Source organism: Vigna angularis, chromosome 1, assembly GCF_016808095.1.
Source record: "Vigna angularis cultivar LongXiaoDou No.4 chromosome 1, ASM1680809v1, whole genome shotgun sequence".
Lineage (NCBI taxonomy): Eukaryota > Viridiplantae > Streptophyta > Magnoliopsida > Fabales > Fabaceae > Vigna > Vigna angularis.
The window spans coordinates 8,764,293-8,780,846 of NC_068970.1; the positions used below are offsets into that span (position 1 = coordinate 8,764,293).

The window sequence follows — 16,554 nt, forward strand, 5'->3', positions numbered from 1 at the left end:
ACTAATTCATTAATTTTCACTCTCCTTTTCCTCTCTATAATATTTTTTACCTTTATAAACTTTCTCCAGTGTAGAACATGGTGGAGGTCACCATTGCTTAGAAGTAACAATATGGTAGAAAGTCACAAGGTTTACTTATGCAGGTTGATATTGTAGTTGCAATGAAATAGGTGTGATGACTTATGCAGTGGTTAGGAAGCTTTTATGGTAGAAAGTAAGAAAAAAAAAACACCAGAGTAGAATGCTGGACATTTTTGTGTGTTTCGTGTCAGTTTAAGAGTTGGTTTGACCAATTGTATTAATTATAGCCTTGACTTTACATTAATTATCGTCCTTTAGTCTCACAATAAATGGGTGTTATGTGACCAAATAAGTTGAACAATGAGGGATAATTGGGAAAAGTAGTAAAAAAAGAATAGTTTTGATAGTAAGAAAAGATGTGTTCATCTATAATTTAAGCGAGTTTTGTTGATTTGACTTGATTGTACAAGTTGATCGCATTTCCAAAGACATTGAATGAGTTAATGGTATGTGCACGCAGGCAATATGATGATCACAGAGATTGCATTGATTTATCTGCGGTGCTAGTTGATTGAGTAGGGTCGAGAAATTGAAAGTGACGGTGATTGTAAATATGGTGACAGAAAAATGAAGAGAGAGCAGATGAATCCAACCCCACGTCCATAAACACCAGCTAACCTATCATAATCATCTCGACCCCATCTTCCACCAAACATTTATTAACTTTCTTATAAGACCTTGCTCCACCAATACTCATCTCTACACTCTACACACCCACTTCAACCAGGGAAACAATTATAACATGCTTGCCTTGTCACGGGTGAAGTCCGCCATTATTTAATGACAGACCTTAGAATATTTAAGTAAATATCCAATGATAATAGTCAACAAAGTTTAGATGAATTAGTTCTGAATTAGTAGCACATGTCAAGTTCAAGAAATTAGACAGAAAATCACCGTCTAATTGTGTGGTTTTAGTTAGTAAATAGGATTGGGAGAAGAAGCCAGAGAGATCTGTACGGTGTCACTTCTAATATGGCATTTCTTGTGATTTTTATTTACTTGTTGGATTGTTACCATCATGTTGCTGCTTGAACAATGAAAACATATCAAATATGTGGGCACAGGAAAGGTATGTTTTGCAATTGTTGCAAGCATATACAAATAGAAATTTGTATGGTAGACGCTGACTCAAACACTAAGAAGCATCCTTCCATTCATGGCCCAAGCTTTAAGGAAAGAAAGCAAATACTTGTGGACACCACAATTATACTTGAGACCTTCAAAGTATAAATAAATAAAAAATTAGGCAAAATATAAAATAAAACGTTATAGGAATAGAGGAATTGAGGAATATTAATGAAGAGGATAAATGTTCATGAACATTCTTTTAAGGATAATGGTGTGGTTGGAATTTTGCTAAAACTGAGCATCAAGATAATTCATCCTTTTCTTTCCAATTTCATACTGAGTTCTGTTTTCCGTTTTCCCACTTTTAATCTACCCAGTAAATCCTCATCTATGCCACTTGCTGCTTCAGTGCAGTAAACTTGGTCAACAAGGACAGGACGCCAGATTAGCAACAAATAACGGTGCTTATTACACCTCAGAGACACGAATGTCTCAATTCAACTTCAGAAAAATATGATAAAAGAAAGAGTCCTACAAGATGAAGAAAGAACAATAGAGTAACTCTCGAGATTTGCAATTTAATAGGTAAAGCTGCATTTGGAAATAATATTGATGCCCAGGCACCAATGAAACAAAATTTTCTTTCCATGCAATAAATGAAGGCAGGCATGACGAAACTCAGTAAAACAGAACTGCTTCTATGACTACCTAAACCTAAAAGTAATAAAGGTTTGTTCAATTAAAAGTTCAGACCAAAGGATGTCAATGAGCACCAGTGGAACATGTTAGCCTATTTCACCAGTCAGTTATATTGACCTCTACGATCACCTTGAGAAGAGGAATGTACAAATCCCTAGCAGACAAAATTATCACCAGCCATTATCTTATGTGTTCAAATTAATGTTGCTGCTTCGCTGCATTCTGTTGTTGGAGTTGTGGAATCCACCACTGCACCTAACAGTCATTGAAAAATTAATCTTACTGAAGAATTAGGGTGCATAAACATTGACAAGAAAAAAGAAATAACATCAAAATAAAATAGAAAATCCTCGGTAACAGAAATCTATTCTTTTTTAGCGTATTCTTAAATAATACTTACCTTCTCAACATAATACCCCCTTTTAACATTAATTATTTTGAAATCTTAACTCAAAAATAATATAGATAAACTTGTGGTTGCATATCAATACAACACATAACTTAAATGCACGATCAACATCTAGTCTACCAAAAATAGCATTTTTTTCAGGGAAATGGGCACGTTCCATACCGCAATGGAATATTTAATCCGAGTTTCCAGGATTTAAGTAATACAAAAACACATGTGAAAAAAAAGAGAAATGCATCCACCATCAAAATAATATCTCCTTATGCCAAAGAGGGGGTAGAATGAATTGAAAGTAATATGATTTTATCTGTTACTAATGATTTCTTTATTATTTTTATTATTGGAAAAAAAAAACACTCAGTCGATTATGGTGGGCCCATAATCCCATAATCAATAAATAATACATACAAAAACTCTTCAAAATTGTGTTGCATCTTCGACAACTCACCACAAGTCAACTCACCAAAATAACATGATGATTTAGACCGTGAAGCCCACTAAACATTCTTACGAAATCACTGCAAATCACCAGTTCCAAATGCTCACGATTAGCACAAATCCACACACTTCCTTCTTTGCTAAAGTAAAAACAGACCCTCAGGGGTCTCCGGATTCAAGCTGGAAATGTTTGTTCCCTATCCAAGCCAGTTTGAAACCCTACCTCTGAAAATATGCCTTCACGTAACAACTTATGATTCAGTGATAGTTGGTTCATGAGTTGGTCTAGTCTTTAAAGCCTTTGATTATGTAAGCAAATGTTCAACCCTTCCCATCAGTCCAATACAATTGGGCCCAGACAGGCATGTAGCATGAGATGGTATGTTAGATCTAACAGTTTAATTTTTGGAATAGTAGCTTAATGATTTAACCCCCCAAAACAAAAGTGATTTAATGAAAAAGACTAAGTGGACAAAGTACTTCATACCTTGATTTGACAGGCACAAAACACTCTCAGATGCAGCAGGTTTCTGAAATTCAGCGTTGTAATTTGGAGCATCAAATTTTGTATCATGTCTTGTAAGTTCAAAGTTGGAAATTGGCACATTTGTTTGATCATTTGTTTGCACCTCATCTCTGGAACATATCACATCATTTGCACCATCTTTTTTCAAGTTTTCACTTAAGGATATGGGTGTTTCATGTTTTTCGTCATTTTGATTCAAAGCAGCAGCTTCTGGTTCTTGGTTGGCAGAAACCTGCAGATAGTAATGGATATAACTATATATAAAATAAACTTTATAAAAATATCACCCCAATGTTTCCAAGGATACAAAGTTATTTGATTGACATCAAATCATCTGATGAGACTCATTTTCTCATTTCCCAACACAAGATGGTGATCTTTCAAACATGTACACAATTGGATCTAAGCAAACGAACTATTACTACGAAACTAACAACAGTTTATCACTGGAAAGTTTACATTATATATAAAATTGAACATATTTTAACCCATGGAAAATTGGCAAGGAAAAAATCATCATTGTACAGATGTCCCACTTATATATCAAATGAATTGCATCAACAACAGTTTTTTCTGAGAATTCTATTGCCAATCTCTGACAGGTGTAATTAGAGAAAAAATATAGGAATCATTACTCGGGCCTTTCTCTATAATTCTAAACAACAGAAGTAGAGAGAACAACTTCACCTTATGGGTATCAGAAGCATCGGCAGTCACTGGGTTACTTGACATTACCACTGCAATGGATTCAGTGCGGTGTTCATGAGATTCTGAACTGTCTCCACAAAATGCTTCTTGGTTTTCCATTTGATTTTGCTTGAGTACTTTAGGAGTCTTTAATTGGTTAGAGTGTATACCATTCAAGACAACACTATCAATCTCACTAAGAGTCCTTTTCCTGCTTTGTGATATAAGCATAAGTTTAAATAAACTTATATAAAAAAGGAACTTAATTTAGCAACATATTGAAAGTGAAAGAGACTGGGGAGGGGAAGAACTCTAGAAAACATACCTACTGGGAGTATGGGCAGAAGAGTACAGAGAATTTGGCTTGTTTAAAAACAGTATTCCACGAAGAGGCTTTCCATCAATAACAGTTTCAATAGTATATCCTTCTGAGATGTTTTCAGTGACCTTGGCTTCAAACATTTTCTTTCCAGGAGGTAGGGATTGGTTTACTGGGATATTTAGCCTACCTGCATTTATGATAGTGGATATTTAATTGTCCCTGAGTGGTACTATAAAATATAAATAGTCATTATCATTTTAATTTTTTTGTGCTCCTCGCTCATAAATATCGGAAATAAAAAACTATTCAAGGAATCATTCTTTTATTCATCACTGACTTATTAATTGCCATAACTACAATCCATATCTGAGATTGATACATAGTAGATGCAAGAACTAGATCTTCACAAACAGAAACTTAACTAATTGAATGTCACGGAGAGTCCAACGAGGAATACCAATTCCTGCTGCCTTAAATTTAATTAGCCAAACTACACTAATATTTAACTGTGAGCCCCAATAGAACGTTGAAGAACTTTTTGAATCCCACTCTCACATACTAAGATTGATAGGATAAAAGTTTAAAAGTTGTGTGGGTAGATACAGATAGGGGTACATATGATATATTTTTTAAAAAATGTAGAAAATGGGTGTGATAATATGCACAAAATAAAACAAATCCATTTATCCATATATCGTATATCCTACTCAGGCAAAGGAAACCAGCCATATAATATGCATATCAACATCTTATAAACGTACAGTATGGCATGGTTATATCTATCCATATATCTTAGTTTAAAGCCACAGGGTTTTATTGCCCGGTTAGATAGCATGGAAATAGATGGAAAGAGTGAAAATAATATTGGTTGTTTGGTTGAACGGAAATATAGTGGAACGCACTGATTTCACATTTATTTCTCACCAATTTTCCTTTATCTTTCTATCTTTTTCCTTATTGTTCACTACTTTTAACCAAACACCTTTAATTTTCACTTTAATTCTAACATGTTTGCACTCACTTTATTTCATTTCCATCCACTGTTTTTCTTTTCTCTCAACCAAATGGACTCTAAGAGAAAAATGAGAATTTACTATCCATGAATCAGAAATTTGTATAAAGACAACAAAAATTCTTACTTTGCTGGCTATAGTTCAACACTGACATGATCTGGCCCATATCAGAACCAACACCATATCTTGCTAGAACTTGATTTTGGCTAGGATTGGGATTTTGTTCTTGGCACTTCAATTTCAATTGCTTCCTTAAAGATAACTTCTCTGGTCTCTGTTCACTTTCCCGAGCAATCCCTAAAAATAAGATATATATCACAATTAGTTAGAGATACTATAGAAATACCAGAACCAAAGGTTATGTCATAAAATTTAATACTGGCAAAAAATGACACTTTGTTGAACCTGTATATAGGTAATACATATCATCCAGGGCCTCAAGACTTTTATTACAACCACCTATGAACACAAGAACTCCCCCCTTAAAAGGGTCTAAACAGTCACCAGCCACTGAAAATCTAGCAGACGGACCATTTGTTGAAGATGTAACATTTGTCCAAGCGCCGGTGTCTATGGTTAATAAGAAATGAAAGTTTATATGAGGAATCCCAACTTAATCAACATTGATCAAAAAGACAAACAATCATGTAATTTCAGAACAGAAAATAGGAATTGCTTAATTAATTAAGTACAAGTCTTTCTAAAAATTGAGAAATTACCATATATATATAACATAATTGTCACTGAAACAGTAATTTGGGAAAAGTTGGAGCAAGACCCAACATTAATTTATAAGCTAAAATGACAAACGCAACCACTCATCATCTAAATGATTGAATATTTTCTGAAGAAATGTGGAAAGCTTTTTGCACCTACGAAATGTGCAGAAATAAGTTTGTTAACAACCTGTCACTTGAAGTGCTGCTCCATCACGACTAAATTCTCAACTTAATAGGTAAGAATTATAAAAGTCACAGCAATGGCCTTCACAGTAAGGTTCTATTTAATTAAACAGTTAAACCACAGTACAACACATACAAAATCTTAAAATTGAAAAAAAAAAAATTGTATAGGCTATAAAGAACATACCAATATCAAGCATATAAAGGTCATTATAGAGATTTTGTGCATCTGTAAATCCCCCAAAAATGAACAAGTTCTTGCCAAAAGAAACAGTTGAATGACCAGCTCGAGGAGGCAACAATTGGCCTGATGTACTCAGCTCTCTCCAGATTAAAGTATCTAACAATTACAGGCATTTCAAAGAAAATCATTATATTCTGAATAAAAATCCTTTATTTGAACGCTTAATTGTACATTTATATTTGTAATACAGATACTGCAATTCAGTAAAATCGAAAGAAAAAGATGGAACAGATCGATACCAGTATCAAGGATATGGACATCGGACAAGTAATAATCATGTCCATCTTCACCTCCTATTACAATAATTTTATTTTTCCAAGATGAACAAGAGTGGCTATCACGAGGAGAAGGTGGAGTGCCTGATGTAGTAGCACACTTCCAGACAAACGTCTCTACAAAGGAATTATCAGCATAACTAATATGTAGTCATTAATCAAAAAGTAACAGACGAATTTTCAATACAAATGTAAACGGGGAAGAAAAATATATGGAAAACCAACTAAAATGCTCAAAAGCTCCACAGTCGGAACCCCTACTTCTCTCTGAGGTGTCAAACAAGAGCTGTCTCATTTCATTCTCAACTGATATCAAGACAAGCCTCTAAAAGCAAGGCAGGAAATATACAATTGTGCCAAGTTCAGACATGTTTTTTCAAAAAAAAATATCAACAAACTTGGAAACACTAGGCAATTTTAACACTTTCACCGAGGTCTCATTTAAATATCAAGAGGAATAAATCATGTAGAACTAACTTGTCCCATAACCGGCATTATGATATGAGAAAGTCACCTGTATTTAGTATGTAAAGATCATTGTAGTAGACCTCATTATTACTATCTGCAGATTTTCCACAACCACCAAAGATGAATAGGCGTTTTCCAACAACTGCTGCACTATGACCCTCACGTGCCGGTGGCCCTTCTCCTCTTATGGTGGGAGAAACCCATGTATGCAATGCTAACCATGATTTAACCTCAGTGAGTGAAATAGTAAATAGATAAATACATAACTGCATGACATTCTCAGATTTTAACTTAAACAGTAGATTTCAATGTCATTATCCATCAAAGGTCCGGGACCACGTCTTTCCAGGCTTAATTACACATAGACCATTGTTTCAACTTGAGCTAAAGAACATACATTATGGCTTTTGAAGACAAAGATGGGTGGATGATTTAGATATGAGAAAGAAGACTCACAAGTGTCCAATATGTGCAAATCCTTGAGAGGGTTCATCCCATCCGTACCCCCAAACACAAACAGATTATCACCAATGGCTGTGCAAGTGTGGCTGTCTCTAGGAGTAGGTGGGGAGCCTTTCACAATGGGTTGGCTCCAAGTCTGCTTCACTGCAAATCACAAATGAGGAATCAGAAAATAAACAATACAAACTATTTTCACATTATCTTGCCGGCCAGAGAGAGCCCTAGAACAACAACAAACGCATAAAAAAACTGAAAAGTATAACATAAAATAATACACTCTATATCAACATCGAATACAAAACAAGTATCCATTTTTCAGTTGCACACAACCTATCAAATGAAAACAAAAAACATATTCCAACAAGAAAAACATCATGGCATCGGGACATGAAGAAGAAGAATTAAATAAAAGAGTGGGGGCAGTTACCAGTGTCAAAGACATGAACTTGGTTGGTCTGACAGTTATCTTTGCCGTATCCACCGAAGACATAGACAAGTCTCCCACCTTTGACGGCGTTGCAGGTGTGACCCCACCTTTTCCCTGGCCCATACACCTCAATTCCACCTCCACCACCCTCTGTGCCCATCGCCTTCCCCTCAACCTTTTCCCACCTCATTTTCGACAAAACAGAGAAATCAATTTTTTCTCCCCAGCCCGATAAAATATAATTTTAAAAAAAAAAAGAGAGATTTTTCGGATTTTTTTAATTGGAAAATATGAGGAAGAAGAAACGGGGTGAGGGTGAGGGTGAGGGTGAGGGCGAGGGTAAAATCAAAACAGAGGAAGATGACATACTTGCGAATGGGGAAAATTTGAAAAAAGAATGTCAAATCAAAGAAATCAGAGAGAAAGTGTGGTTTTGACCGATAAGTACGAGGCCAGTAAAAAAAATAACTAGAGAGATGGGGTGAATCTGAAGAAGGATGGGTATTTGGGTAAGACTTGGACAATTTTTTATCGTCTGATGGATCTCCATTGTGAAACGTGGCACGAAAAGTAGCCGTCCTTTTTCTTCCTTAATTTTCTTTAATATATGATAATGAGTAAATAGAAAATGCAGTTAAAGAGTTCTAAAATATAGGTTTCGGTATAAGTTTATAAAGAAAAGGTTTTATTTAAGAAAATCCAAAGGGTTAAATTGCGTGAGAATCATGGATAAGATATTAAGAACTTATTATTATATTTGATTTGATAATAATTTAACGATATATGTTTTGATACGTTTAATAGTAATAGTAATAATTATTATTATTAATTTAGATTTTGAAATTGTTTTTATACTTCTACTTAAAAGAAATTATATTAATACAATATGTGTGTGTTTTCTTAATATAAATTTGTTAATTTTTATAGTTTTTCTTTCAAAACTTATATACATTTCAGTTAATTCATACTATTTTTTTATTGGGTGTTGCTCCCTCCACCACCACCCTATACTTCCTCCATTTCCCCACACTATTTTAAATACAATTATATCTTTAAGTTAAAAAGATTTTTACTTTTATCCTATTTTAAATAATTTGAATTCTTAATTTTATTTTCCCAGTATCCACCCACGAAACTCTCTTCCTTTTTCCCCATTTCCGTTCACCTCCCCATCTCCCGCACTTCCATTCTTTTTTCTTCCCAGTTTTTTTTTTAGTTTGAAAGCTTCCATTACCGCCGTGGTGTGAAGGAGCGTCGTCGCCGTGGTGTGAAAGCTTCCATTACGCACCTGCAGGAAGCACGACACGCACTGCACCACATTGCACCACTCCACGCACTGCACCACGAGAGAGACACTACACCACGAGAGGGAGACTGCTTGATAATTCTTTCCACCACCACTAACCTTTGCAACTTGTAGTATCTCACAACGACGAAAGAAAGAAAGGAAGAAATATAATGTTAAAATGAAAGAAAAATATTTTACTCATATACCGAAATATAATAGGTTATTAATTAAAAAATAATAACCCTAAAAATAAAATTTTATTGAGGAGCAAAATAATAAAGAGAAGGTGGAGGAAGCAACACCCTTTTTTATTTGGCTAACTATAAAGAATAAAGCTGGATACATTAATTATCATTTAACTACAAAAAATTATATATGAAAATGTTTAATTTTTTGTAATAATTATTTTGAAATTACAACAAGGATGACTAATGATTCTTATTCTTGCTGTGGGAGTGTATTATTATTATTTAGAAAGAAAAAAAATCTTTGAACTTTTCTGTTATTTTTCTTTCTGTTTTTTATCCATGATCAATATGTTAGGTCTACCTATTATCCAATTGAAGATTGAAGATTTTTCCTTCTGCTAAGTTTTCAACGATCCAATATTAGAAATTGCAGTCAAGGAAGTGACGTCTGGCACATACACTGCGGACAATAATATAAAATAATGAACAGCATTAGTTATAAAATTGTTAGAAAAATACTTGGTTTAATACGTATTTTAGTCCCTACTTTTGGGGTTTTTGTTCAAAATGATCTCACTTTTTGAAAAAGTTCAGTAAGGTCCCATATTTTGTTTAAAAATGTTCAATTCGGTCCTTTTCGTGGACGCCGTTAAAAACTTAACGGTGCTGATGCCACTGTGGCCAAATCTGAGTGAGCTGTTATGTTTGATGAATACGTAGCACGTTGCACTGTTAAATATTTTAAAAAATTAAAAATGACGTAATAGGTAGGCACTTGAAGTTGCAGCAGGGCCACCGCCACTGTCATCACTACGGCCACCACCGCCACTGTCACCGCTACGGCCACTGCTACGACCACCGCTACGGCCACCTAAGGGGACACCTTCATCACCCATCCCTGTAACAGCTCCCATCACTCTCTCTCTCTCCACTCCTCAACATCAGACCTTCACCTTCAAGAATCCTCGGCCTCCCTCTCGTACACGCTATAACAGATCAACACACAAAAATCCATCTTCGAACCCCAACCTTCATCGCTCATTCTTACCATTTTCCAATCGCCAAGCCAAACTCTCACAGGGGGAACCCACTCACTTACTGGATAACCTTCTCCGCCCAATCCCTCTCCATTCTCTATCAACACCAATAACCTATTTTTCCTCCATCACACACAACTCGTATTCACCCTCACCAACCTCATTCGTCCTACACTGGAAATCATCTCCAGCACCTTAAGAAAACTCCTTCTTCTTTTTCTTCTATTCTCATTTTTTCACCAATTCTTGGCCTACACAAATCATTGGATCCAGAACATATAATTTGCATCTTCCATCTCCCATCTTCTTCTAGTGGAGAACACATCTGCCTCCATCATCACCACTTTTCTCCCTCGCACCGATCCGTCAACCAATACCATACAAAACCAAATTCAAACTAGTGAAGTACGGTCAATAAGATTGAAAGGGCAAATGAAGCAATAGACTCAGCGGCTTTGTCAATGGTGGTTCCTAGTGATGTTTCCAGTTGCAATCCCGGTGCTGACCAGGTGCGCCAATGGCAGCGACGCTGCAAAAAGAAAAACCCAAGCAAAGGTTTGGTGTCGCATTCGTAGAAAATGATTAGACTCGAGTAGAGACGAGAGGAACGACGACAGAAGTGTTCACAGACCTCTGGCGGCGGCGTTGACGGTGCTTGAACAGTGCTGAATTGGTGATATTGGCACATAAAAATGGTGGAAGGCGCCAAAGAAACTGGGGAAAGAGAAATCCCCACACGCTCTAGTAGAGATGAAGACAGTGATGGTGGCGCGATGGCGGTGGAGAGAGCTCGATGGAGAGTGACGACTGATTTTAGGTGGAGTTTATCACCAACAACCCTAACTTTGATTTTTAATTTGGGAAAAACAACCATGAATCCTTTGCTTTCAGGATGAATCACCAATTCACAGTGCCACCTCAACGAAAAATGTACAGCTCATCAGTTTTGTGCCAGCTGGGCAGCTGTGCCGTTAGTCTTTTTAACGCCGTAACCAAAAAGGACTAACGTGCATCGTTTTTGCGAAAAGTAGGATGTTAGTGAACTTTTGAAAAAAAGGAGGACCACTTTGAACAGACCCTACAAAAAGAGGGACCAAAATACGTATTAAACCAAAATACTTCAAGGAAACATGTTCTTCCACTTTTTAATTCTGTTTTTATTTTATTTTATTTTTTTAATTGTAATTATTTTCCTAGTTTGAAGGAATGCATTTTTTTAAAGTTTTATAAATTGTAATATTTTCTAATTTAATAAAACAAGTTTTCATTCTTCTTCAATATTTTTTCCTATTAGTTTCTGTTCATTATTGTTCCCTTCCCTGTTAAAAGAATTATGCTTTCTTATAAAATACCAACAAAAATCTTTTTCTATGAGTTCAAAAAGACCAGACTTGCACTTTTAAAACCAGAGTTTTCCACATAACAATTTGTGCTACAGAAGTCAACTCTGTTTTGTATAGGTGCTTACTAATTTTGACTTGAGCTTCACTTCAACTCTACTGAATATAAACCTGCCGAACCACACTCTCATGTACCAGTAATTTTAGCAACTTTTATGATGAACATTTCTCTGAAAATATATTCTTATCAAACTCACTGTTTCTCTTATTCTCGTGTTTCAAAAGTCAGAGCTCTGAACTATGAGCTATGCACTCGATGAAGATTCTCTTATGCTCATTTAGTCTGTATCTAAGTGCAGTTTGGGTCAAAAGTCAGAGCTCTGAGCTCTGAACTATGAACTCGATGAAGATTCTCTTATGCTCATTTAGCCTGTATCTAAGTGCAGTTTGGGTAATATCGGTTGTCTTGGCAAGCTCTGAATTTATTAACTGTTACATATTTTTCATGCTGGTTTTCTTCAAAGGTTGAAATTTAATGCATACACTGAGTGATTCACATGTTTTTTATGTTTCTGAGCCAAAATTGGAAAAGGTAAAGAGTTGATGCATGTAGCAATAATAAATTGTATGCTTCCTGATTTATATAGATCATTGGATAAGGGTACTTACATATTCAGTTCTCAAGAAAACCACACATAGCTACTCTTCCTCTTTATGTCAATATAAATTCGCAAAACCTCTTTTACATCGTACTACTTATTAAAAACCGAAGGTAGCAGTAGAAGAAAAACTGACCCTTTCAAGTTTATCATAAAGGTACACCCTACTGCTACACATTCAGCAAGGCAATTCTGCATCAAAAGATCCCTTTTCCTTTTCTTTTTCATTCTATCAAGGCACACTACTGAAATCTCCTCTCACTAATTCACCTAATAAAGATTTAAATTGAAGTGCAGCATAATCAGAAAACGAAGCTAAGGGTAGCTAACAAACTAACTTAAAGTTTTACATATTGCCTCCTATCAGAAAATCTTGTAACAATGAATGAACCTTTTCCAAGTCAGAAGCTAAAACGATGATATAGACTAAAATGATTAACCTTTACGGTTTTAAACACTAAAACAGAAGCTTCAATTAATGCAAAGAAACCCAATTTCACCACAAACACATCACTGGAGGTTAAAAAAAACGGTCTGGAACCGCAATATCTTATGGCACTGACAGTGTTTTCGGGGCCTCCACAATGTTATCACATTGGTCTGTAATTTTCTGTAATTTCCCGCAGCGTCAAGGATTGGGAATCGAAAATACTGCCCACTATAATGACAACCAACAAGACAAGAGTGACTCAAAAGAAGAAACTAAAACGAAATTAATAGCAGCAAATCACAGAACGAAGCATTATCATTATTTTCTTTTTTGCAACTTTTTTATACAGCAATGACTATGCGTACTCGTTGTGTTGGTGAATTTTTGAAACAGGTTGTGGGTGTATTAGGAGGGGGTGCTGGAGCGAAGCCTATAAACGATGCGTCCTTTGGAGGAGTCGTAGCGGCTGACCTCCACCTTAACCCTGTCACCGGGGAGGATTCGAACGTAATTTTTTCGGATTTTGCCGGAGATGTAGCCAAGGATGAGGTCCTCGTTGTCGAGGCGAACACGGAACATGCCGTTGGGGAGGGACTCCATGATAAGGCCCTCGTGGACCCACTTCTGCTCGCCGGACTTGTCCGCCTTCGCGGCGGTCGAGATGGCGGGAACCTCCGGGAGGAGCGGCGGAGGGGGAAGGAAGGAGAGGGTGCGGTGGAAAGGTGGGAGGGTGAGAGGGGAGAAGTTGGTACGGAAGGGTGAGGAGGGAAGTGGGTGATGAAGGATTGGGGTGCGGAGGGAAGTGGGGGTTGAAGAAGTGAACATGTCGCTGCTCTGAGAGAGGGTGCAGAGTGAAGAGAAGAAGGAGAAGAGGAAGAAGGAGGTGAGAGTGAATTTGAAGCTGGAAGATGAAAGATAATTGCTTGGTGCAGAGGAAAATTGGGGTTTTGGAGGGATAAGGTTTAGGCTTTGCCAGGAACAAACACGAAGGAATATAGGAAAACATTGTTGTTATTTTTTTTTATTTGGTTGATTTCTTAATTTTCTTTTGACTTAATACTTTTTTTATCCTCCAGGGGTAACGTTCAAGTCCGTCCGTACATTTTTTAAAAAGTTCAATGTGATCCCAACTTGTGAAAAATCAGATTAAATTAATCTTTTTTGGTTACGGCGTCAAAATTTTAACCGTAGAGCTGCCTAGTTGGCCAACACTTAATAAGCTGTCCTATTTTTCTCATACGTGGAATATAATATGTTAATTTTGAATTTTAAAAGAACAATTTACTTGTCACACATCAGCTTTATGATAACTTTGCCATGGATCAAAGCTTTATGGTAACTCCGCCATGGAAAATCTCTCGCTCTCCATAGCGGCCTTCGAATCAAGCCTGTCGGTGGCCATGCGGCTTTCCGCTGCAATGAAAACGGTACCATTGTGGGAAAAAGCACAATCACTATCCATCTTCTTGCATGCCTCCTTTTTCAGATCCCCAAGCAGCAACACCAGCTCCTTGTTGAACACCACCGCTAAGTAGAACCCTTCCAACGGCTCAGGCCCAAAACCAAACTCGGCACAACTCAAATCTTAAAAGATATCAATTTTACCAGATTGGACTTCCAAATTCTTGGACCCTTTTCTCTTTGAGAATAACGATGGCTTTATCTCAACCTTGGAGAGACAATGATTTCCCAAATCATCAATTCCCACGGTCAAGCCTTGACCCATCAGAGTTTTGGTCCAGGAGACCATGATCAGACATGAACGGCGTCTTAATTTGCACTGGTACACACACATGACAACATTTTGAGCCGCTCTTGTGGTGCTTGATGAGGATGAGTCAGCAACCTGAACCCCATTTTCTCCAAAACAAGAAGGAAACTCCTTCATGGCAACACTAGCAACAACAAACAATTGGATGCAAAAGTGTTGAGTTTGGACATGTGCTTCTAATCGTGTTTCTTCAGAATGGGATAGATTGCTCACCCATGCTCCGCCGCCACCCAAAGAGGCCCATTTCAGAGGCGTCCGCTAGCGTCTTTGGGGTTGCTTCATCGTAGAGGAAGCCGTCAGGGCCTACGACACCGTAGCCACCTGCCCCAATGATCGTAGCTCTACAGCCGGGATTCTAGCTCTCAAAGGAACCCAAACTCAAATCAAACAAAAACCCAAATTCGAAAACCCTAATCCCAAATTGCAAGATTTGGGCCGCTATCCATTCCACTGCCATCGTCAGAGATGACACACAGCGCATCACCACTCGGAACGAGCTCCTTCGTCTCTTCGCAACAGCTGCCGAACGCGTTCTTCACTTCGTCGAAGAGCTCGTTAGCCTCACAGTCTCCCTCTTCTCGCACAGATTCCTCTCTCTCGCTGAACATGTCATTTAACTTTCCAGTGCCACGCAATCACAAAAAGTGGACACCTCATTATGTTTTGTCCAGGAAGGCACTTGAACCGTTAAAACATTAACACCGTAACCAAAAAGGATTTAATTGCACACTTTTTTCACAAGTTGGGACCACATTGAACTTTTTAAAAAAGGTAGAACGAACTTGAACATTACCCCCTAAAGAGGGACCAAAAGAGGTATTAAACCTTTTCTTTTTAACACGAGTATTTCCAAATTCAATCAAAACTAACATAATTAAAGTTTTTTTACAATATTTTTTTTTACTAAGAGTGAAATATGTAAATGTTTATTTACTTTTGCACAATTTATTTTATACTCTTATAAATAAGTTTTTTTTTTCAGGATAAATTATCATTAAAAATAATAAATAATCTTATGTTAAGAAAAAATAGTTGGGTAAAAAATTATTTTTAATTAGTATGAGAATATTTTTGATGGGCTTATTTATTTTTTTCTACGTTTTCACTCATCTAAAGAACTGAAAGGATTTTTTTTTCATTTCTTTCATTTTATTTCTATTAATTAAAATAACACGTTTTTTATTTTATTTCCTTTTATTTCAATTCTAATCCAAATATAAAATTAATATTTAATTCTAGAATTTGAAATTTTAAAATCTAATAGTCCGATCAAAAGCTCTTAAAAGTGGATTAAACTTTTAAAGTTTAATGTAGACCAAAACCTATTTTTCTTCATCACACAACCTTACTTTTATTGATAATCATCTATTCAAAACTCTAACCTAGAAATAGTTTTAAAAAAAAACCATTGACAATTTTTGGGACACCTTTGACAATTTTGAAATTTAACTAAATTCTATAAAAATTAAATTGCAATTAATGAAAAGCGGTATTGTTTAATAAGGACTAATCAATGTTTTACAATATTACATTAAACATATTTAAAGAGAGAACAAAATTAAAAATCAAATTATTTGATACTTTTGTTAATAAATATCAAAATTAATTGGTTTGTAATTAAATTAATTAAGATGATTATTTAACTCATCTAAAATGAAAATAAAATACCATCAATATGATAATATCAAAATTTAATTTTGAAATCAAATTGGAATTAAAAGTAAGGATAACATTTAAAAAAAATCAAATTCAAAACTTGATATAAGAGAAATAACTACGTGAATAACCCCTAAAAACTACTTTAGTTAAAGAATGTA

At 35.9% G+C, this 16,554-nt stretch overlaps 2 protein-coding genes and 1 pseudogene across 20 annotated transcripts; all 3 read right to left on the reverse strand.

Moving 5' to 3' along the window:
• Window positions 1–1,359: 1,359 nt before the first annotated feature.
• Window positions 1,360–8,487, reverse strand: LOC108322669 (tip elongation aberrant protein 1). 19 transcript variants are annotated; one of them, XM_052867221.1, is made up of 13 exons: window positions 8,025–8,484; window positions 7,592–7,741; window positions 7,182–7,349; window positions 6,632–6,784; window positions 6,336–6,488; window positions 5,652–5,816; window positions 5,373–5,543; window positions 4,237–4,420; window positions 3,912–4,125; window positions 3,186–3,456; window positions 2,922–2,935; window positions 2,724–2,778; window positions 1,360–2,106 (listed from the first exon to the last, which is right to left on the reverse strand). In XM_052867221.1, the coding sequence occupies exons 1-12, from the start codon at window positions 8,212–8,214 to the stop codon at window positions 2,776–2,778; spliced, it is 1,836 nt and encodes a 611-aa protein (XP_052723181.1). In that variant the 5' UTR covers window positions 8,215–8,484; the 3' UTR covers window positions 1,360–2,106; window positions 2,724–2,775. The 19 variants fall into 19 exon arrangements, with proteins under 19 accessions (XP_052723181.1, XP_052723183.1, XP_052723178.1 ...); XM_052867223.1 differs by having other exon boundaries at window positions 1,360–2,100; window positions 2,709–2,778; XM_052867218.1 differs by having other exon boundaries at window positions 1,360–2,100; window positions 2,922–3,025.
• Window positions 8,488–12,873: 4,386 nt separating this feature from the next.
• On the reverse strand, window positions 12,874–13,948 carry LOC108335382 (translation initiation factor IF-1, chloroplastic). The gene is made up of 2 exons (XM_052871570.1): window positions 13,332–13,948; window positions 12,874–13,194 (listed from the first exon to the last, which is right to left on the reverse strand). Exon 1 carries the CDS (start codon window positions 13,789–13,791, stop codon window positions 13,372–13,374), a length of 420 nt encoding a protein of 139 aa, XP_052727530.1. The 5' UTR covers window positions 13,792–13,948; the 3' UTR covers window positions 12,874–13,194; window positions 13,332–13,371.
• A 348-nt stretch (window positions 13,949–14,296) lies between these two features.
• On the reverse strand, window positions 14,297–14,854 carry LOC108329727 (uncharacterized; annotated as a pseudogene).
• Between the last annotated feature and the right edge of the window lie 1,700 nt (window positions 14,855–16,554).

Bases quoted from the DNA above. Each gene is read 5' to 3' on its own strand.
- LOC108322669 (XM_017554850.1), bottom strand. From the start codon at position 8,214: ATGAGGTGGGAAAAGGTTGAGGGGAAGGCGATGGGCACAGAGGGTGGT. The intron at 4,421-5,372 runs GTAAGAATTTTT...TCATAAATGCAG, and splicing joins GTTGAACTATAGCCAGCAAA to GTAGGCTAAATATCCCAGTA. The intron at 3,457-3,911 runs GTGAAGTTGTTC...TACTATCTGCAG, and splicing joins ATGCTTCTGATACCCATAAG to GTTTCTGCCAACCAAGAACC.
- LOC108335382 (XM_052871570.1), bottom strand. From the start codon at position 13,791: ATGTTCACTTCTTCAACCCCCACTTCCCTCCGCACCCCAATCCTTCAT.